General features: G+C 54.3%; 1 protein-coding gene across 1 annotated transcript in view; it reads left to right on the top strand.

Annotated features, from left to right (window-relative positions):
- The window catches only part of NPR2 (natriuretic peptide receptor 2), a 45982-nt gene that overhangs the window by 8727 nt on the left and 14292 nt on the right, over nt 1-22963 (top strand). The window contains exons 2-4 of the mRNA XM_060263514.1: nt 13521-13694; nt 16341-16543; nt 20775-20888. Of these exons, the coding sequence (XP_060119497.1) occupies nt 13521-13694; nt 16341-16543; nt 20775-20888 (491 nt within the window). The remainder of the gene's footprint in view (nt 1-13520; nt 13695-16340; nt 16544-20774; nt 20889-22963) is intronic.

Here is a 22963-nt window from a genome sequence, read left to right on the forward strand (position 1 = left end):
CTGCTTAGGCCGCTGCGTGGTTTCTTAGTGGCAGCTGGAGGAGCCCCCACTGTGGCGTGGTCTCTCTTCAGCTCTCTTGGGAGGTAAACTAGCTGGAAGCACAGCTGTGCGCTGACCAGAGGAGCCTGCCTCCGGGCGCAGTTCAGAGGGGTGGTTGCTGGAGCCTCTTCTTCTTCCTCTCCCTCCAATGTGAGTCTGAGGAGGGGCCTTTGTGGTGGTGGTGCCCCAGCTGCTGGGAGCCCTCTGGGGTGTTGCAAGCAGGAGGGATGCAACTGCCTGGGAGGCGGGATAGGGTTGCTGGATGTGGAGACTTTGGGGGTGGAGCTGGGAGAGGGCGGGGCTTGGGGAGGGGCCTCAGCCTGGTACATTGCCCTTGAGGCCGCCCTTCCCAGCAGCCCTTTTCTGCCAGCTGGAGCTCCGTTGGAAAAGCAGGAGTTCTCCAGGCTCCACCTGGAGACTGGGGGGTGGGGAGGCGAGGGGCCTCAGAGCTTCCTGGGCTGTTTCCTGTCTCTTGTCTGTTGAGGCCGTCTCAGATTCTTTGGGGGCTGCTGGGAAAGTGGGCCAGAGAGATTTGGAGACCCAACAGCTGCTGTGGATAAACAAGGCCTTTGCCTTGTGCAGCAGAAAGGGCAGGCAGGCTCAGCTCCACGGCCCTTCTCCAGCAGCCCCCCACCCCACATTCTTCTCTCAGGAAAGAGCGGCCCCTCCCCCACTCCCTCCCGGCATGAGATATTTGATCTTTCAGCCTCAGCCTTTGACAAGCAAAAGTTCTGCTGCAGCTGTCGCAGTGGGAAGGCACCAGGCAGGCCATGAATGCATCACGAGAGTGTGCCTCTCTCTCAGCCTCTACTGACCACCAAGAGTGGCTCTTTCCCATCCCCTGTGAGCTGAGCTGCCCCACAGAGCCCAGCCTTTGGCCTCTGGAGGTGGGCAGCAGCGTCCCCTCTCCCACGTCCCCAGCCTGCCTGCCCCCCCATCCTTTCACTGAACTACAAACCTCCCTAGAGCCCAGTGGCCCTGCCCCCCTAAGCTGCACGTGAAGTTGGTGCAGCCTCCTTTGGAAGACGGTGTACAGTTCTGGTCACCACACCTCAAAAACGCTATCGCAGCACGGGGAAAAGTCCAGAAAAGGGCAACTGGAATGATTCAAGGGTTGGAACCCTTTTCCTAGGAAGAAAGGTGAACAGGCTTGGGGCTCTTTAGCTTGGAGAAACGTCGACTGCAGGGTGACATGATAGAGGTTGACAAGATTAAGCATGGGATGGAGAAAGCGGATAAAGAAGTCCTTTTCTCCCTTTCTCACAATACTAGAACTCGTGGGCACTCAATGAAATTGCTGAGCAGTCGGGTTAGAAGAACGGATAAAAGGAAGTCCTTCTTCCCCCAAAGGGTGATTATCATGTGGAATTCACTGCCACAGGAGGTGGTGGCGGCTGCAAGCATAGCCAGCTTCAAGAGGGGATTGGATAGGCATCTGGAGCAAAGGTCCATCTGTGACTACTAGCCACAGCTTATCATTGAAACTCTCTGTCTGGGGCAGTGATGCTCTATATTCTTGGTGCTTGGGGGGCAACAATGAGAGGACCTCTGGAGTCTGGCCCCACTGGTGTCACCTGGTCTGGCCCCCCTGATGGCAGTTGGGTTTTGGCCACTGTGTGACACAAAATATTGGATGTTATGTTTTTACGGATCTTTCTTGAATCATAACCCCTGCTGGGTCAGGCCAGTGAGGGTCCATCTAGTCCAGCCTCCTGTCTCACACAGTGGCCAGCCAGTTGCCTTGGAGGGCTGACAAACAGGGCAGAGAGGCCGAGGCCTTCCCCTGAGAAGAGCCTCAGAAGAGCACTGCTGGGTCAGACCAGTGAGGGTCCATCTAGTCCAGCCTCCTGCCTCACACAAGGGCCAACCAGTTGCCTTGGAGGGCTGACAAACAGGGCAGAGAGGCCGAGGCCTTCCCCTGAGAAGAGCCTCAGAAGAGCGCTGCTGGGTCAGACCAGTGAGGGTCCATCTAGTCCAGCCTCCTGCCTCACACAAGGGCCAACCAGTTGCCTTGGAGGGCTGACAAACAGGGCAGAGAGGCCAAGGCCTTCCCCTGAGAAGAGCCTCAGAAGAGCGCTGCTGGGTCAGACCAGTGAGGGTCCATCTAGTCCAGCCTCCTGCCTCACACAAGGGCCAACCAGTTGCCTTGGAGGGCTGACAAACAGGGCAGAGAGGCTGAGGCCTTCCCCTGAGAAGAACACCAGAAGAGCGCTGCTGGGTCAGACCAGTGAGGGTCCATCTAGTCCAGCCTCCTGCCTCACACAAGGGCCAACCAGTTGCCTTGGAGGGCTGACAAACAGGGCAGAGAGGCCGAGGCCTTCCCCTGATGCCGCCTGCTGGCACTGAGATTCAGAGGTGGACTGCCTGTGAAAGTGGAGGATCCACTCAGTCAGAATGGCTAAGAGCCACTGCTCGGCTTCTCCTCCATGCAGCTGTCTAATTTCCTGGCTGTTCCTGTGGCCATCAGAACATCCTCTGGCAGCAGGTTCCACATTCCTGCCCCTCAGCTCCATTGGGTGCCCTCAAGTTCCAGTATTTTGACAGAAGGGGGGAAATTCTGTTTGTCAGCCCTCTCCAGCACACTCATAATTTTATAAATATCTACCATGTTCCCCCTTAGTCATCTCTTTTCTAAACTGAAAAGTCCCAGACTCTGCAGCCTCATAGGAAAGCGGCTCCAACCAGCTATGACTATATTTTATTGATTTTATTTGCAACTTATTATAATGCAAAATATACCACCAGGAGGTCCATCAGTGGGGCCAGGACACTAGAAGCCCTCCCACTGTGCCCCCCCCCCCAAGCACCAAGAATACAGAGCATCACTGCCCCAGACATAGGAACATAAGAGAAGCCCTGTTGGATCAGGCCAATGGCTCATCCAGTCCAACCCTCTGTGTCACACAGGGGCCAAAAAACCCCAGGTGCCATCAGGAGGTCCACCAGTGGGGCCAGGACATTAGAAGCCCTCCCACTGTGCCCCCCCCCCCCCCCCAAAGCACCAAGAATACAGAGCATCACTGCCCCAGACAAAGAGTTCCTTCTATATCTTGTGGCTAATAGCCACTGATGGACCTCTGCTCTAGATGTTGATCCAATCCCCTCTTTAAGCTGGCTATGTTTGCAGCCGCCACCTCCTGTGGCAGTGAATTCCATTTGTTAATCCCCCTTTGGGTGAAGAAATACTTCCTTTTATCTGTTCTAACCTGTCTGCTCAGCAATGTGAATGAATGTCCATGAGTTTTCATATTGTAAGAAAGGGAGAAAAGTGCGTCTTTCTCTGTCTTCTCTATCCCATGCATAATCTTGTAACCCTCAATCATGTCACCCTGCAGTCAACGTTTATCCAAGCTGAAGAGCCCCAAGCGTTTCAACCTTTCTTCATAGGGAAAGGGTTCTAACCCTTTAATCATTCTATACAGGGTCGATTACAATAGCGGCATTTTATTTTCAGTCCCTTTCCTAATAATCGCAAGCATAGAGTTTGGGTTGACATTTTCACTGAGCTGGCCACTACAGCCCCAAGGCCTCTTTCTCTCTCACTCTCAGCAGGTTCACACCCCACTAGCTGAGATTCCCCCCCCCCCGCCACCCCGTGTGCATCACCTGACATTTATCTACAAGGCTTTTCTTGTGACTAGAACTCCTTTGCATATTAGGCCACACACCCCTGATGTAGCCAGTTCTCCTGAAGCTTCCAGTAGGCCCTGGAAGCTCTTGGAGGATAGGCTACATCAGGGGTGTGTGACTTCCTATGCAAAGGAGCTCCTGCTATTAAAAAAAGCCCTGTTTGCCAACCTTGAACTTCCTTTGCCACGTTGTCGCCCACTCCCCCAGTTAGCAAAGATCCTCTTGGAGCTGCTCACAGTCAGCCTCGGGCTTTGCCATCCTGAATAATCTTGTGCCACCTGGAAACTTGGCCCCTACGCTACTCACCCTTCCTTCCAGAACATCTGTGGATAAATTAAACAGCACCGGCCCCAATAGTGGTCCTTGTGCGACCCATGGAGGGCTTCCTCGCCTCCTTGGTACAAACTGGTCATTGATTCTGGCTCTTTGCTTCCTCTCGTTTTACCAGGTTTTAATCCCTAAGAGAACCCGTCCTCTTATTCCATGACTGCAAAGTTTACTTGGTGGGAGTCTTTGGTGGGGGGAGTACCTCGTCAAAGACCCTTTGAAAGTCCAAGTCTGTGATGTCTGCCAGGTCACCGCTGTCTGCGTGCTTGTTCACTTTCTCCGAGAACTCCAAAAAGTTGGTGAGGCGGGACTTCCCTTTGCAGAAGCCGTGCTGATTTTCCCCCTGCAGCCTTTGTCCCTCCGTGTGCCTGACCATTCTGTCTTTGATGACAGTTTCTACTCATTGGCCTGGAGACAGGCGTTAGGCTGACTAGCCTGTAATTCCCTCTCTGGATCCCTTTTTAACAATTGGTGTAACATTTGCTGCAGTCTTCTGGTTCAGTGGCTGAATTTACTGTCACCTAGGAAGGGCAGGGAGTTGTTCCTCTTGGCAGCAAAGGAGAGCACTCGCAATCATGGTTTTGAATTGAGGATGGAAAGGTACCAGCTGCATATTAGGAAACCCTTTTTTACAGTCAGAGTTGTTCAGTGGCTACCTAAGGAGGTGGTGAGCTCCCCCTCCAGCTGGATGAACACTTGTCAGGGATGCTCTAGGCTGATCCTGCATGGAGCAGGGGTTGGACTGGATGGCCTCTGTGCACCTTCCAACTCTGTGGCTCTGTGATATACAAGTTAGTGGATCAACGATGTTACATCTGAGTTCCCGAAGAACTCTTGGGTGTATAGTCCCATCAGGACCTGGAGACATATCAATTTTTAATTTCCCCAGGAGGCTAGAACATCTCTGGTCACCTCGGTTTGGCCCAGATCTTCAGACTCCCTTCCTGAAAACAGGGCTGCCCTGTGGGTCCATGCCCCGCACTTTCCACGGCAAACACAGAAGCCAAGACTCCACTGTGCTTCTCTGCCACCTGCCCGTCTTTGGAGGCTCAGAACTGCTCCTGTCACCTCTGCTGCCTGGCATGGGCTCTCTGAGGTCCTTGTTGTCCTTTAAACCCTGGGCATGTAATCGGGGGGGGGGGGGGTCATTAAACCTGGGAGCTTCTGCATGTGATGGAAGCTCTCTGCCCCTGAGTCAGCCTCTCCCCGCCAGGGGCTCTGTTCTGAAGGTGGGGGCCATGCTGGTCCAAGGGACCCCCTGACATTCAGCAGTGCCCTCTGCCTCCCCCCCCTTCCTCAGGAGATGCCCCACGGAGCCCTGATGCCTAATATTTGGGGACTGCTCTTGGTCTCCTTGGCACATGCTCCTTTAATCTTGTGTGTGTGTGTGGGGGGGGTAGATCAGGGACTGCAGCTGGAGCACCAGAGAGGAATGACAGCCCTTCGAAGCAGCAAGAGTGTTCTGGGACTGGATCACTTCCCCTATCCCTAGGGGCTCTCATTCTACTCTGGGGACTATCATTCCAGTCCCAGAACACTCCTGGTACCCCAAGGGCTCCCATTCCACTCTGGGGCTTGTCTTTCCAGTCCCAGAACACTCCTGATACCCTAAGGGCTCTCATTCCACTCTGGGGCTTGTTGTTCCAGTCCCAGAACACTCCTGGTACTCCAAGGGCTCTCATTCCACTCTGGGGCTTGTCCTTCCAGTCCCAGAAAACTCCTGGTACCCCAAGGGCTCTCGTTCCACTCTGGGGCTTGTCCTTCCAGTCCCAGAACACTCCTGGTACCCCAAGTGCTCTCGTTCCACTCTGGGGCCTGTCATTCCAGTCCCAGAATACTCCTGGTACCCCAAGGGCTCTCCTTCCACTCTGGGGCTTGTCCTTCCAGTCCCAGAACACTCCTGGTACCCCAAGGGCTCTCATTCCACCCTGGGGCCTGTCATTCCAGTCGCAGAACACTCCTGGTACCCCAAGGGCTCTCATTCCACTCTGGGGCCTGTCGTTCCAGTCGCAGAACACTCCTGGTACCCCAAGGGCTCTCATTCCACTCTGGGGCCTGTCGTTCCAGTCCCAGAACACTCCTGGTACCCCAAGGGCTCTCATTCCACTCTGGGGCCTGTCATTCCAGTCCCAGAACACTCCTGGTACCCCAAGGGCTCTCATTCCACTCTGAGGCCTGTCATTCCAGTCGCAGAACACTCCTGATACCCCAAGGGCTCTCATTCCACTCTGGGGCCTGTCGTTTCAGTCCCAGAACTAGGGTTGCCAATCCCCAGGTGGGGGCAGGGGATCCCCCGGTTTGGAGGCCCTCCCCCCGCTTCAGGGTCGTCAGAAAGCGGGGGGAGGGGAGGGAAATGTCTGCTGGGAACTCTGTTATTCCCTATGGAGATTTATTCCCATAGAAAATCATGAAGAATCGATCTGTAGGTATCTGGGGCTCTGGGGGGGCTGTTTTTTTTGGGTAGAGACACCAAATTTTCAGTATAGCATCTAGTGCCTCTCCCCAAAATACCCACGAAGTTTCAAAAAGATTGGACCAGGGGGTCCAATTCTATGAGCCCCAAAAGAAGGTGCCCCTATTCATTATTTCCTATGGAAGGAAGGAATTGAAAAGGTGTGCCGTCCCTTTAAATGTGATGGCCAGAACTCCCTTTGGAGTTCAATTATGCTTGTCACAGCCTTGAATTTGGCTCCACCCCCAAAGTCTCCTGGCTCCACCCCCAAAGTCCCCAGATATTTCTTGAATTGGACTTGGCAACCCTACCCAGAACACTCCTGATACCCCAAGGGCTCTCATTCCACTCTGGGGCCTGTTGTTCCCGTCCCAGAACACTCCTGGTACTCCAATGGCTCCCATTCCACTCTGGGGCTTGTCTTTCCAGTCCCAGAACACTCCTGGTACCCCAAGGGCTTTCATTCCACTCTGGGGCCTGTCATTCCAGTCCCAGAACACTCCTGGTACCCCAAGGGCTCTCATTCCACTCTGGGGCCTGTCATTCCAGTCCCAGAACACTCCTGGTACCCCAAGGGCTCTCGTTCCACTCTGGGGCTTGTCCTTCCAGTCCCAGAACACTCCTGGTACCCTAAAGGCTCTCATTCCATTCTGGGGCCTGTCAATCCAGTCCCAGAACACTCCTGGTACCCCAAGGGCTTTCATTCCACTCCGGGGCCTGTCATTCCAGTCCCAGAGTAATCTGATCCCAGAGAACTTAATGGAAAATCCATGCTGCATTTTCTTTGCAGCTCATCTTGTGCTGTAATGTACTGTGTTTACATGGAGCCCATGCAAGTCTCCTTTGCTGTCTTTTGCAGCCTCAGGAAATTAGGAGAAAGACTGAGTGGCAGACCTGCAGACTCCCCCCCTTTATAACTCTGACGTGAGAGCTGAGAAGTGCATTGCATCCCCTTCACTAGCTGTCAAAACCTGAACCAGCCATCTGCAGCTGCTCTTCCCAGGGACCGGCAGCTGATTGGAGGGGTCATAAAGGTAGAACAGGGGTTTGGCTGGAGGGGGCCCCCCTGTCTTTGGGCCAGGGTACCCCCCTTCCCCCAGGGCCGTGGCTCTTTCTCCTCCTCCCATAGCTGCTTAACTGCATTGGGGGGGCTGCAGTAGCCCCTGGGAGGCGGGGGTGGGGGGGAGTTGCTGCTTTATGGATCAGAATCTCTACCCTCCCCTCCTCTCCCTCCCCCTGCTGAGCTGCTCAAGCTCCTCTCTCTTTGCCATTGGGGCATTTGGTCTGGTGGGGCGGAGGGGAGAGGCTGGGCGTCTGCAGGGCTTGGCCGGGCTGCAGCCAGACAAGCAGGGCCTTCAGCAGCTGCCCCGGCATCCCAAGTGGAGAGGCCAGCAGGCGGTTGGGCCATGGAGCTCCAGGGAGGCATGGTGGCGGTGGCAGCAGCCTTTGGGGAGAGAAATCTGGGGAGCTTTAATGTCTGGCAAGTGTACAGAGGAACACACACACACATATACACTGTGTGACCTTGTGCGCATGGCATGGTGGTCGTGTGGGGACTGCTTTTCGGCCTCTGGCATGAATGCAGCCAGAGAGAGACTTTCTGGACAATTCCTTCCTTCGGCTTGGCTTTGCGCCATGAGCTGCATCAAATCCTCCTGAATTCTGAACAGTTCTCTCTCTCTCTCTCCTGCTGTTCATTATTCTGAATTTCAGATCTTGCATTTTACTACTGGGGTTTTCTGCCAGGTTTCAGATTTTGTACCAAAATCACCACCTCATTCTTCAAATGATCAAATTTACAGAGTCCCGTTTTCCGAATTTATTGCACGTTGAGCAGGCTTAACAGAAAGGGGCGGGGGCTGCTGCTCATGGGGTCAGCAGCCCAGCCCCTCCTTCGCACAGAGCTGGTCTGTGTGGCTGCTAAGAGCACCTTGGAGCCGACCCTGCAGTGCTCAGGCGGAAGGAAGGGCTGGCCTGGGAAGTGGCTGCAGAGCCCTCCGAGGACACAGCCAGTTGTTCATGTGTCTTAAAATCTTTATATGCCTCTTGCTTCCAAGCAATTCAGGACCCAAGATGGGTAGCAACAGCAGACAGCCAATTAGATGTTAAAGATTAACATTAAAGCAACCACTCTAGCCAGAGTACACCCATCCCACAGCCGTTCTGTTTGCCCCCGACTTCCGTTCAGCTCCTGGAGGCCCTTGAGGGCCTCCTCTGGGGCAGCGGTGCCCTTCTGCCCGAAGCCTTTGGGAGGTGGCGTCCTGCAAGTGGGCCTTGGAGCCCTTCTGCCGCTGGGCAGGCCAAGCAGGAGGACTTTTGACTCAAGGGACTCTGGCGCAGCCCAGGAAGAAGGCAAGAGGAGGAGGACTGCGGTCCCTTGCAATGTTTGCTCAGCGTGTTGCCATCTTTTTTTTACTGCTATGACTCAAATATTTACTCAAAATGTGTAAAAGTTGTCTTCCTTCTCACTACCTTTTATCAGAACAAAGAATGTCAAAAACAGGGGGGGGGGGGCACCTTTTTTGTTGGGCCCTGCCTAAGACACTGCGCCTTGGAACCAGATCTTGGCTTCTGTCGTTCACTGGGCATTCTCGCCTTCTTCAGGCGCTTTTTGCACCTGGGCCCAGATACCTCCTATCTATTGATATTAAGGAGCCTGTTGCCCCTTTCCGGGCTGCCTTGTTTGGGGTTTCTGGTGGCCTCTCTGTTCAGCACCAGCCTCACCCTCCTTCTGATGTGCAGAAGTGCTGAGCAGCCACCTCCCTCTGGTTCCGGCTGCAGCTGCCTGGGACAATTTCCCTGTCCTGTCCAGCAGCCCCCCCACCCCACTAGCTGCCCCTTAAGAGGAGCAGGCCGGCCCTCTCAGCAAGCCCCCCTCCCTAACTGGAAAGGAGGGGGGGGCTCTGCTTGGCCTGCCTTCTCCAGTAGAAAGGCCCAGGCAAGAGGCAAGGTGGAGAGCAGCTGCCAGCCTGAGGGGACCAGAGGTCTGATTCCATATAAGGCACCTCGCTTCTGTCCCCAGCAGCATCTCCTGTTTAAAAGGCCCTTCTCTGCCTCAGACCCGGAGTGGTCCAGACTGACCTTGGAGGTCCCTTCCAAGAGGGGAGGGGGGGGGTCTGAGTCAGCAAAAGAGCTGCTTCCGGTGCTCCGTTCTCTTCCTTCCCTTCTTCACCCCTCCCTTCTGCTTCCTGGGGGGGGGGGCAGAACCAACTGCTGCAATTTCGCAGGAAGCTCAAGCGAAGGACTGTGTCAAACGCTATTTGGAAGTCCAGATAATTATTTGATTTTATTTGTTTACAAAATTTATTTCCCGCTTTTCTGCCTTTACAAGGGCCACTCAGATGGCTGACAACTTAAAACATACATGATAAAATTTCATTAGAACACCATTAAAATAAACTCATCTCCAAACATTCCTCATTGATGATGATGATGATGATGATGATGATGATGATGATATTGGATTTTTATCCCGCCCTCCACTCCAAAGAGTCTCTGAGTGGCTCACAATCTCCTTTATCTTCCTCCCCTACAGCAGATACCCTGTGAAGTGGGTGGGGCTGAGGGGGCTCTCCCAGAAGCTCCCCTTTCAAGGACAGCCTAGACCCCAGGCCATACCAGCAGCTGCAAGTGGAGGAGTGGGGAATCAAACCTGGTTCTCCCAGATAAGAGTCCACACACTTAACCACTACACCAAACTGGCTCTCTTCTGGTGTGGCTGAGAGAGCTCTCCCAGAAGCTGCCCTTTCAAGGACAGCTCTGCCAGAGCTATGGCTGACCCAAGGCCATTCCAGCAGGTGCAAGTAGAGGAGTGGGGAATCAAACCCGGTTCTCCCAGATAAGAGTCTGCACACTTAAGCACTACACCAAACTGGTTCTCTTCTGGTGTGGCTGAGAGAGCACTCACAGCAGCTGCCCTTTCAAGGATAGCTCTGCCAGAGCTCTGGCTGACCCAAGGCCATTCCAGCAGCTGCAAGTAGAGGAGTGGGGAATCAAACCCGGTTCTCCCAGATAAGAGTCTGCACACTTCACCGCTACACCAAACTGGCTCATTAAAACAACTTCTAGAAGTGTTTAAAAACAGACGTTAAAATACCTGCAGAACAGTTAAAATATATTTTTAAAAACATCAGCCCCTTGGTTAGGGAAGAGGGGTCAGCGAGGGCATGCAGCACAAAACCCCCCAGTCTTCTTCACCCACTGGTGGAAGAGGGCAGCTGAAGGGGACAGGCGAATCCCCCGGCCGGCTGGGGTGGGGGGGGGAGAGTTCCAGATGGTGAGTGTCAGGAGGATGGAGAAAGCCCCCTCCCAGCTTGCCACTTGCCTAATCTTGGCCGTCACGGTTGGGCAGGTTCCTCAGGGGGTCTGAGTCCTTCAGGTCTGTTGGCCCCATCCCTGCAAGCCAAGTGTGCCCAAGTCCCTCACTGAAAAGAAGGGAGAGACAAGATTCCCTGGGGAGCAGGGGCCTTGCTAGTTGCCCCCCCCCACTAACTCTGAGCAAGTGCTGCAGCAGTGTGGTGGGCTTCTGTGCCCTTCTCTCTGGCGATTCCTCGCTGTGATATCAGCTGTTTCCCTTTTCTTCCCTGGAGGAGTGGCCTTGCTGCACGGGGGGGGGGGGGATATCTCTTCTCCCTCTGGACAGGTAGAGGACGCAGTGGGGGGGGGGCGCTGCTGCTGGCCTCTCCTCATCTTGCCCATGCGTGTGTGTGTGTGGTGTGCCAGGGGCTGGTGGGGGTGTCTCCGTGGGGGAGGCTGGAGTGTGGAGCCAGCAGCACAGACCCGGCAGCTAGCAGCACATGGGCGGGGAGCCAGAGGGCCGCCCCAGCTGGTCAAAGGGGGCCGCTGCTCCTGAGACGAGGCCCTGAGTTTCTGGGGGAGGTTTTGGGGAGGAGGAGCTGGCCCTGGGCCCAGGGCGCCTGTTGTGGGCGAGTGTGCCAGGGAAGGAGCCGCCCCCTCTTTCCTGTAACTGGAGCTGCCCGCCGGGCCCCTCTGTTTCCACTTAGGCAGCCAGGCAGGAGCAGGGCTGGAATCCAGGGACCTGCACATTCTTTCGGCAGAACCACAAACCCAAACATGTTTTTGTGCCGCGTCTGGCCCAAAGGCGCAAGGGCGGTGGGGCTCTCCCCACATCTTGCGCCCAGCTCTGCGGCCCCCTTGTCCTCCTGTCTCTCTGCTCCCACAGGGGCAAATCCCCCCCTTGGCCAGAGGCCTTTGTGGAGGTGGGGGGGCAGGATCTCCAAAGAGAGGCTGCGGGGGGCGGAGGGGCTCTGGAGCCAAGAGCAGCCAGTAGAGGGGTGGAGGCCGCCTGTCTCCCCCCCCCCGCCCTGTCAGCAACACACGCATGGGCCTTCCCATGAGTTCAGACATCGCTGCGCCCCAGGGGGCAGTGGGTGGGCCGAGGCAGAGGAGGGCTGGGGATGGGGAGCAACTGGGGCCTTTGTGTGTGTGTGTGTGGGGTCTGCCCAATACCTTCAGCTGATGTCCTGAGGGGGGGTGTTGCCTCTGGGGGAGGGGCCTGCCCTTAGGGGGTCTGGTGCTGCCTTTGGGGGAGGGGCCTGCCCTCAGGGGGTCGGGGCTCTTGCCATCTGCTAGTCAGTCCTGGGGGATGATTCCACCCAGCCTTTGCTGCACTTATCCTGCGGGGAAGGCCAGGATCAGGGAGGAAGGAAGGAAGGAAGGAAGGAAGGAAGGAAGGAAGGAAGGAAGGAAGGAAGGAAGGAAGGAAGGAAGGAAGGAAGGAAGGAAGGAAGGAAGGAAGGAAGGAAGGAAAGGAGGAAAGGAGGGAGGGAGGAAGGGAGAAAGGAAGGAGGGAAGAAAGGGAGGGAGGAAGAGAGGGAGGATGAGAGAAAGGAAGGAAGAGGGAAGGGATGGAGGAAGGAAGGAGGAAGGAAGGAAGGAAGGAAGGAAGGAAGGAAGGAAGGAAGGAAGGAAGGAAGGAAGGAAGGGGCGAGGGAAGGGAGAAAGGAAAGAAGAGAGCAGGAGGGAGGAGGGAGGGAGGGAAGTGAGGAAGGAAGGAAGAGAGAGGGAGGGAAGGGAGGGAGGAAGGAAAAAAGGAAGAGAGGGGGAGGGAGGAAGAAAGGAAGGAAGAGAGGGGGAGGGAGGGAGAAAGGAAGGAAGGAGGGAGGGAGGAAGCGGGAGGGAGGGAGAAAGGAAGGGAGAGAGGAAGGAAGGAAGGAAGAGAGGGGGAGGGAGGGAGGGAGAAAGGAAGGAAGGGGGGAGGGAGGGAGGGAAGGGAGAAAGGAAGGGAAGGAAGGAAGGAAGAGGAGGGAGGGAAGGAAGGAAGAGGGGGATGGAGGGAAGGAAGGAAAGGAGAGAGGGAGAAAGGAAGGAAGGGGGAGGGAGGGAGGGAGAAAGGAAGGAAGGAAGGGAGGGAGGGAGGAAGGAGGGGGGGAGGGAGCGAAGGGAGGAAGGACACCTAATATATACTGAACGCCATCTGAAATGAAACTATATCAAATGATATTAGCACCAGGCTGTTTTAGCTGTTTAATTTATGATGTAAATAATGTGAGTGTATTGTTTTGATTTTGCTGGTTGTGAGCTGCCCTGAGCCTGCTTCGGCAGGGAAGGCGGGATATAAATCCAATAAACCTTGAACAGGAAGGCAGGAAGGAAGCTGTGCAACTGTCATGTGGCCGTTCTGCAGCCGGAGAGCCAGTGTGGCCTGGTGGGCAGAGGGCCTGACTGAAGGGGGGGCGGAAGAGCCAGTCCTGAATCCCACCTCAGCCACAGAAGCTCCCTGGATGACCACAGGACAGTCCCCCCCACCCCCTCGCAGGGCTGTTTTGAGGAGGGAGGTGGCGAGAAGAGTCTTGGGTGCAGCGCAGGCCGTTCTTCTCTCTGCCAGGCTCTGGGTGTCAGTTCTCTCGGACCAAAAGCATCAGGCTGCTTTGCAGATAAACCGTTTGTTTCTCTGCCATCTCCTTGTCTTCCTTAAGCAATCCATCCATCCATCCATCCATTCCTTGGTCATCCAAAGGCCCAGTTGCCTCCCTGGCTGGTTTCCTGCTCCCGAGAGATTTCAAGATATCCCTGTTGTTTGCCTTCATGCTTTTTGCCCTCTGCTGTTCAGATCCTAACTTTGCTCACCCGCTTGTCAATTTGTTTTGCCAGGAACTTTGCCGGGAAACACTCTTGGCAAAGAACCGGCATCAAATCTGCAAAACAATTTCCAATAGAACAGTAAAGATGCTGCTGAAAGCTCACAGAGCAGCTGCAGCAGCAGCAGAGATGAAAAACGAGTCAGGTGGGGCCCTGGACTGCCACAAGAAAGCCTCACTGGTGTGTTTGGCACACTGGCTTAGGAGGAGGGGCTCCAGCCGGGGCCTCAGAAAGTGGTGTGTGTGTGTGTGTGTTTGTGCATGCATGTGCAAAGAGCAGAACTGTGCAAGATCATCTCCCCCAAAAGGCAGCCATCTGCTCCCCAGGCTTGCACTTTTGAAGAGAGCTTGGAAAGGGGCTGGAAACCAGGTAGGGCCCTTCCAAAAACACTGGGAAGCGTTTTTCACTTCAGAGCATCTGAAGTAGTTCGTGCGAAAAGGATCTCAGGGACCATACACTGAACATGAGTCAGCAGTGTGTTGCAATAACTAAAGAGGCAAATTCAGTTTGGGGCTGTATCAACAGAAGTCTAGTGTCCAGATAACATGAAGTGATGATATTGCTTTATTCTGCTCCGGTAAGACCTCCCCTGGAGTATTGTGTTCAGTTTTGGGCACCACAATTTAAGAAAAATATAGACAAGCTGGAAGGTGTCCAGAGGAGGGCAACAAAGATGGTGAGGGGTCTGGAGACTGAGTCCTATGAGGAAAGGTTGAAGGAGCTGGGGATGCTTAGCCTGGAGAGGAGGCAGCTGAGAGGTGATAGAATCACCATTTTCAAGGACTTGAAGGGCTCTTCTGATGTCCATAAGATAGGAGAGAGCTGATGAGCAGGGAGGGGGCACTAAGTGGTGAAGCCAATTCTGTGGAATTCCCTCTCCAGATGCACTCATCTGGCATCCTCTTTGCTATGTTTTTGGTGCTGGGAAGATACAGATTAATTTAGGTTAGCATTCAGGGAGAGAGAAGAAAGAATTTCTATATTCACTTCCCCATTTGAAGATGATGATAGTATTATTTTTTGGGTATTGTATTGATGATGATGACCTTTTCTGTAGTTCTTCTTTTCATGTTTAGCTAGTTAGAATTACCTTCCCTTGCTACACATATTCAAGGCAGTTGACATAATAAATTTAAACCAGAAGATGAGTGAATCAATAGTCTTTCTACTATTGCTTTGCTGAATCTTTCTTTAAACCATCTCTGCCCATCATCATCCCCACCTCCTCTGCTGGGGAAATTTTTCACATTTTACTCACTTCTTGAGTGAAGAGGCATTTCCGTTTGCCTGCCCAAAACCTCTTGCCCCTCAGCTTCATTGGGTGCTCTGGAGCTCTGCCTATTCATTTACTCTGCACCCAACAAATACTGGGCCCATTTTCCACCCCTGCAATTTCATCCCCTCTGTTTCTGTTTTGTATCTGGTAGGCATAAGAGGCAGAATAATGCCCAACCTTGCCTGAAATTGGTGGCTCAAGATAACATGGCACCATGCAAGAGACACTGTCCCCCACTAGTATGAACAGTGCAAGCTAACGAGTAGTAGAGACCAACACTTTTTCCACAGCTGAGCACGTACAAGGCGTAAATCATGAGACGCAGAATGTGACAAGGTCCTGGGTGCGGGTTTCTTCGGTTATTCTCACTAGCCGTCTTTGTCAGATTACATCAAGACTGTTTAGACCAGATTGAATGTCTCCTCTTGATAATTCATGATGGTAGATCTGTGTGTGTGTGTGTGTGTGTGTGTGTATGCGCACATGTGGTTTCTTCCAGCTTATGGAGACCCTATGAATTAGTGACCTCCGAAACATGCCTTTGTAAACAGTTGTGCTGAAGTTTTGCAAACTGAGATGGCAGAGCGAGTGAGAGCAAAAGTTAGGGTAGGGCTGGATTAGAAGGGACTGTATCTTCATAACAATCTGAATAACGACATTACAACCTCCAATTTACTATAATAATAACCAGTTATAAATATATCCAGTTCATTAAAAATATAGAAGTAGGCAGCAATAATTGGAAGGTGTCATCTTCTTGTTTTTGTGCGGCAGAGTGTATCCTGTGCTGATGTTTTCATATTTTGCATTGCTCGTATTATTGATGGATAAGTGCCCCTTACATCTGAAAATACACACTGGTGGTTTTATTCCTGTGTCATCTGTTTGTCTGGTTTTAATCTGGTTGTGTCATTAAGAAGAGCACGATTTGTCCTTGTCCTCTGCTCTTCCACAGCAGCCCAGTTGGACGATGGAGCCAGCTGACGGAAAGTCGATCCATTGGGGAGGTGGGATTGGAGGAGATCCCGTAGGCAGCCCCAAAGACTAGTCAGGGGGCTCTAGAGCAAATCCAGCTTGAGCTCTCTCTGATAGCCCAAATGATTAAACTGCAGCCAACATACCTGGACCACATTATGAGATGACAAAAGTCTCTGGGGAAGACCATCATGCTAGGAAAAGCTGCAGGCCTCAGGAAAAGAAGACTCAACCTGAGATGGGCAGACTCAGCCAGGAAGGCCCTCGGCTTGCAAGACCTGAGAATGGCTGTTAACAATAAGACATTTGGGGGGACATTGATAGAGTTGTCTTAAGATGCACAATCTAGTCTAGCTTTCCCCAGGTGCTTTGTTATCCTGAATCGTGCGCTCCTGACACAGTTGGTCATCCTTCTGCCTGACATACCTCATGGCACGTCCTGACTGTGCGCTCTCTGTTGTCTTGTTTTTGAGGTCCTCTCCCTTCCTTTTGGCCTTTTTTGTATCTGACCCTCCCGTGGCCTGTGTGGTTTCTCCTCAGTCGTCTACATCTGTGGGCCACTGGAGATGTTGCACCAGATCATGCGCTTGGCCCAGTGCGAGAGCATGACCAACGGCGACTACGTCTTCTTCTATGTGGATGTTTTTGGGGAGAGCCTGCGTGCAGAGGGGCATCGAGAGGCCGCCAAGCCCTGGCAGAGCAAGGAGAGCCCCGATCCAAGTGGCCTCCAAGACGCCTTCCAGGTAAGAGGGAGGGGAGGGAGGAAGTTGGCAGGAGAAGCTCCCCCAACGAGAGGGCAGGCTTGGGGGGGAGGGGTTTGGAAGCTCAGCATTTGAGCCACAGCTCAGCCCTGGAATAGGTGAAGCAATCCCAAGAGCAACAGTGACTCTGAGTAAGTGCAGAGAGCCTTTCCTTGAGGACTGAGCTAAGTACCACCAGGCCCTGTCTGCCTGCTCATGAGGGGCAGGACTTCTTGGGGAGTCTGGGCTGAGCTGTGGGGCCTCTGCTGGCTGGGGGGAGTGGCCTCCAGACTGGGGCAGTATGGGCTCTGCCTCCAGAGGGGGCATCATAAGAACATAGGCGAAGCCATATTGGATCAGACCAATGGCCCCCTGGTCCAACACTCTGTGTTGCACAGTGGCCAAAAGACCCAAGTGCCAACAGCTGGCTATGCTTGTAGCCGCCACCACATCCTGTGGCAGTGAATTCCACATGTTAATCATCCTTTGGGTGAAGGACTTCCTTTTATCCGTTCTAACACGACTGCTCAGCAATTTCATTGAGTGCCCACAAGTTCTTGTATTGTGAGAAAGGGAGAAAAGGACGTCTTTCTCTGCCTTCTCTATCCTGTGCATAATTGTTGGGGAATGTTATCCTCCCCTCCCCCCAGCAGGAAAAGGGATGTTTTGCCTTGTTGCAGGTAAGTGCAGCCAGAATCAGCCAGTGTCCTGCCTCTTTTCGGGTGTTAAGTGGGGCCCAAGCCAGAGGGGAGATGCGTGGAGTGGGGGGAGGGAGGAGCTCCTGTCTGCTGTGCTTGGGGAGGAGCCTGGCCTGCCAAAACTCCTGAGCCCAGAGGCGTCATCTGACCTGTCACTCCCTCTTCTGCGTGGGGGGGGGGCTTCTTTGCCACCAGCCACAACTCCTGGCTTTGTGGGCACCTCCCCCCCCCAGTTTGGTGTAGTGGTGAAGTGTGCAGACTCTTATCTGGGAGAACCGGGTTTGATTCCCCACTCCTCCACTTGCACCTCCTGGAATGGCCTTGGGTCAGCCAGAGCTCTCTTATCTGGGAGAACCGGGCTTGATTCCCCACTCCTCCCCTTGCACCTCCTGGAATGGCCTTGGGTCAGCCAGAGCTCTCTTATCTGGGAGAACCAGGCTTGATTCCCCACTCCTCCCCTTGCACCTGCTAGCATGGCCTTGGGTCAGCCAGAGTTCTGGAAGAGTTGTCCTTGAAAGGGCAGCTACTGTGAAAGCCCTCTCAGCCCCACCCACCTCACAGGATGTCTGCTGTGGAGGGAGAAGATAAAGGAGATTGTAAGCCGCTCTGAGACTCTGATTCATAGAGAAGGGTGGAGTATAAATCTGCAGTCTTCTTCCCCTGTATGAGCAGCTGCTTGCGCTCTGATGGGCAGAGAGGAGGGCACAGGCAGGGTGGGGACAGGGTGGTGGGGGGTGGTAATACCTTTGCAGGGAACGGAGTCTTTGCTGAATCCAGAAACGTTAGAGCGGTTCCTCAGTGGAACAGGCTTCCTCCTTGGGAGGTGGTGGGCTCTCCTTCCTTGGAGGTTTTTCAACAGAGGCTAGATGGCCACTTGACAGCAATGAGGAGCCTTTGAATTTAGGGGGAGGTGTTTGTGAGTTTCCTGCATTGTGCAGGGGGTGGACTAGATGGCCCTGGAGGTCCCTTTCAACTCTTCTATGATTCTAACAGGCTTCCTCCTCGGGAGGTGGTGGGCTCTCCTTCCTTGGAGGTCTCTCAACAGAGGCTAGATGGCCCTCTGACAGCAATGAAGATCCTGTGAATTTAGGGGGAGGTGTTTATGAGTTTCCTGCATTGTGCAGGGGGTTGGACTAGAGGACCCTGAAGGTCCCTTCCAACTCTTCTATGATTCTAACAGGCTTCCTCCTCGTGAGGTGGTGGGCTCTCCTTCCTTGGAGGTCTCTCAACAGAGGCTAGATGGCCCTCTGACAGCAATGAAGATCCTGTGAATTTAGGGGGAGGTGTTTGTGAGTTTCATGCATTGTGCAGGGGGTTGGACTAGATGACCCTGGAGATCCCTTCCAACTCTTCTATGATTCTAACAGGCTTCCTCCTCGGGAGGTGGTGGGCTCTCCTTCCTTGGAGGTCTCTCAACAGAGGCTAGATGGCCCTCTGACAGCAATGAAGATCCTGTGAATTTAGGGGGAGGTGTTTGTGAGTTTCATGCATTGTGCAGGGGGTTGGACTAGATGACCCTGGAGGTCCCTTCCAACTCTATGATTCTATTATGTTGGCAGTGCCAAACCTCCTGGTCCTTCTGAGACAAGCGTCTTGGTGCCGGGTGGCATCAGAGCTCTCCTGAACCAGCCAAAGCAGGCAGTAGTGCAAGGGGGGCAGAAGGCAGACAAGAATGGAGGCCGAGGCAAAGGCTGGCCAAGGAAAGAGGAGGGCGAAGGGGGACTTCTCCCCATGCCTCGCCACCATATCTCCTCCCGTCCCCCCAAAATAAAGGATCCTGTAGAACAGGAAAAAGTACAGAATGGGTCAGGGGCTGAAGCACCTTCCCTATGAAGAAAGTCTACCAAAACCCTCAGAGCATGCAGGTATGGAGCAGAGGTCCATAAGTGGTTATTAGCCACAGCTTATCATTGGAACTCTCTGGAGCAGGGATGCTCTGTATTCTGGTGCTTGGAGGGGGGCACAGTGGTAGGGCTTCTAGCCCCACTGGTGGACCTCCTGATGACACCTGGGTTTCTTTGGCTACTGTGTGACACAGAGTGTTGGACTGGATGGGCCACTGGCCTGATCCAACAGGGCTTCTCTTATGTTCTTATGTCTGGGGCAGGGATGCTCTGTATTCTTGATGCTTGGGGGGCACAGTGGGAGACCTTCTAGTGCCCTGGCCCCACTGGTGGACCTCCTGATGGCACCTGGGTTTCTTTGGCCACTGTGTGCGACAGAGTGTTGGACTGGATGGGCCATTGGCCTGATCCAACATGGCTTCTCTTCTGTTCTTATGTGACACAGAGTGTTGGACTGGATGGGCCACTGGCCTGATCCAACATGGCTTCTCTTATGTTCTTATGTGACACAGAGTGTTGGACTGGAGGGACCACTGGCCTGAACCAACATGGCTTCTCTTATGTTCTTATGTGACACAGAGTGTTGGACTGGATGGGCCATTGGCCTGATCCAACATGGCTTCTCTTCTGTTCTTATGTGACACAGAGTGTTAGACTGGAGGGACCACTGGCCTGAACCAACATGGCTTCTCTTATGTTCTTATGTGACACAGAGTGTTAGACTGGAGGGACCACTGGCCTGATCCAACATGGCTTCTCTTCTGTTCTTATGTGACACAGAGTGTTAGACTGGAGGGACCACTGGCCTGAACCAACATGGCTTCTCTTATGTTCTTATGTGACACAGAGTGTTGGACTGGATGGACCACTGGCCTGATCCAACATGGCTTCTCTTATGTTCTTATGTGACACAGAGTGTTGGACTGGATGGGCCATTGGCCTGATCCAACATGGCTTCTCTTTTGTTCTTATGTGAGGGTCAACTATTAACTGACACGCTTTCGATAGCCTTGGTCCGAAGGAGTTATGGTAGATCTGCTTTCCCGCAATGCTTGTGCTGAAAAAGTCCAATTCTTTCCCCACACAGAATGTTTTCAATGCCTCATAGCCAGCCTGTCCTTGTATTAGCACAGGTTTCTGTGTCCTCCTCGTGTGCACAGAGACAGCAATCCGACCCCTGAGGGAAGCCAAAAGGCTTCTGGTCCTGTTTTAATGTGGTTCCAGGGTATCAACCTAGAGATATTGATAGTCCTCTTTTGTTGGCTCTCGGCTCTTAACCTAGAGATATTGAACTGAATCATGTTGACAGATTCTGGACATCTTGGCTGCTTCAAGGGTGGAATGCGCCTCTGTTTTTAAAGCAGAGTTTTGGTACACTTTGGGATAAATGTAGATATCTATATTCTGTTTAATTGAATCCATTTCTTACCATTTTCTCTCGCCTACTTTTTGGGGACCCAACTTGGCTTCCCCCCTTCTGCTTTGGTGGATGCAAGGGAGCTGCCCTCTGCACCCCTTCGAGGCCGTGGTGCCCGGCCAGCTGCTTCCCAAGGGTCTGTGGGTAGCCCCCGTGGGATCGGGAGGCTGGACCGGACGCTGGTGCTCCCCTCGGATCTTCTCTCCAAAACCTGCCGATTGGAGCTGGAGGCTTGGCCCCTGATATAACCCCACAACATTTCCCTCTCCTTTTAGACGGTGCTGGTGATCACATACCATGAGCCCCAAACGCCTGAGTACCAGCACTTCCAGAAGCAGCTGATCCTGCGGGCCCGGGCAGAGTTTGGCGTGGAGCTCAACGCCTCGCTGGTAAAAGTCTCCCTCCCTTCCTCCCCAGTCTCCTGTCACAGTGGGCTGGCTGCATGCAGGGCCTCTTGTGGGAAGGGGCAGGAGGGAGAGAAGCCAACCTTCTGGGGAAAAGTCTTCCCTTCCCTGCCAGTGGGAAGAAGCCTCACCACGGCTGAGATTCCCATCAAGTGGACTGGAGGTGGCAAAGGTGGCCTTGATGCTCACGGGGGATGTGACCTTGGCCTTGCAGGTGGTTTTCTTGGCTTCTTTCTTTCCCCAAATGTCCTTTTGCCAGTCTGTCCTGTCCTGTCTGGTGGTGCAGAGTGTTAAAGCTGCAGTCCTAAGCTCTGCTCATGACCTGAGTTCGATCCCCAGTGGAAGCTGGGTTTTCAGGTAGCTGGCTTGAGGTTTACTCAGCCTTCCATCTTTCCAAGGTTGGTAAAACAAGTCCCCAGCTTGCTGGGGGGGGGGGGGAAGTGTAGATGACTAGGGAAGGCAAGGGCAAAAGTCCCCATCAAAAGTCTGCTGTGAAAACGTGAAAGCAATGTCACCCCAGAGCCAGAAGCGACTGGTGCTTGCCCAGGGGACCTTTCCTTTTCCCCTGTCCCAGGCCCCTGCTTGTGTGTGCAGCGGCTCCTTACTGCAAAGGGCTGCCTGCGCTCTCTCTCTCTCTCTGTCCAGGCCTTGGGCTGCCTTTGGGGAGAGCGGCTGGTGCCCCACAGGTGCCTGGGGTGGGGGGAGGAGATGGAAGCCGGGGGGCCTGCCCTGCTTGCTCCCCAGTTTCACTGCTGGGTGGGTGGAGGCTGGAGAGGGAACTTTGGGTCACACTCCTGGAGTTTTTGCTCCCAGGTCGTACCGAGTTTGCCCCAGAGTGCCTTTGCAGCCCCTGGGCCTGGACTAGTGCAGCGCATTCCGTGCAGAGCTGCTTCTGTTGGGGGTCCAAACGCAGCAGTTGGACTGCAGATGGTGCAAGCCGCACAGAGCACGGCTCTGCAGCCGTGTCCTTTCTGAGCCTGGCTGAGGCCTGGAGACCACACCTCGGTCTCCGCTCTGAGCCCCAGTTCCAGAGCCGTGGCTTGCCTGATCCTGCTCCACTGGGGAGGGCGGGAGACCAGGCTGCCACAGGGGAGGGAAGGGGGTCCTGCTGAGCCAGAGCTGTCCGAGAGGAAGGGACTGGCTTGGAAGTCTGTGCTGGATGGTCTTCAGGAGCCCACAGGGCTCCAGTGCGGCTGGCCAAGGCTTGGAGGGCTGGTTTGGGGGAGGGGCGAAGTGACCAGTGCTTGCACTGCAGTTGCCTGGCACGAGGCCTCCTCCCTGCACTCCTTCGCTGTGTGCCGTCCCTTGTGTCTGGGCAAGGCTGCTCCGGCTTCCTCAGGGCAAGGGAGATCTGGGAGAGGAGGCGCTGGGGTGCCGGGCTCTGGTGGTTCCTTGCTGAGCTCCAGGCCATCTCACAGCCCCTCTGGGGTCCAGCTGCACCAGGCGCCAGATGGACTTGGGGAGGGGGGCAGCAGGAAGCCCCCGCAGGCAGATGGGCACCAGCTGGGATTCTGGAACCTTCCCCTGGCTGGCTGGCTGGCCACTCAAGCTGTCACTGCCTGCGTGCCCGGGGGGGGGGCGGGGGAGGAGAGCTGGGGGGCTGGCAGTCTTGTGAGACCACTGGGGCACAGCCCCCCCCCCAGGAAAGGGATGAGCAGATGGGGGGGAGGCTCCTCTTTCTTCGAGGGTCCCTCCTCCTCAAGGAACATGTGGGAGGCGGTTGGGGCTGGATGTAGAGAGACACACGTCACACAGTCCGCCTTTGCCCTTTGGAACTCTCTGCCACCAGCCCGTCATGCTGCTGAATCACAGGATCAAGATACTCAATCCCCCCAATTAATTCGGGGAGGGGAGGGGCGTTTCTCTGCGACAAGCAGGGGCCGGAGGTGGGATCCTGCCAGGAGCTCAGTGTTCAGAGGCAGAATTGCCTGCCTGGCTCTCTTGCAAGGACGGGACTTCAGCCCTCTGGCCTGGGGGCAGGACCGGATCGGCATGTTTTTTTTGGGGGGGGGGCAAAATTAAAAAATGGCTCCACCTTCTGGGCCATTCTTTCTTACACA

The sequence above is a fragment of the Heteronotia binoei genome, unplaced genomic scaffold (genome assembly GCF_032191835.1).
Source record: "Heteronotia binoei isolate CCM8104 ecotype False Entrance Well unplaced genomic scaffold, APGP_CSIRO_Hbin_v1 ptg000322l, whole genome shotgun sequence".
NCBI lineage: Eukaryota > Metazoa > Chordata > Lepidosauria > Squamata > Gekkonidae > Heteronotia > Heteronotia binoei.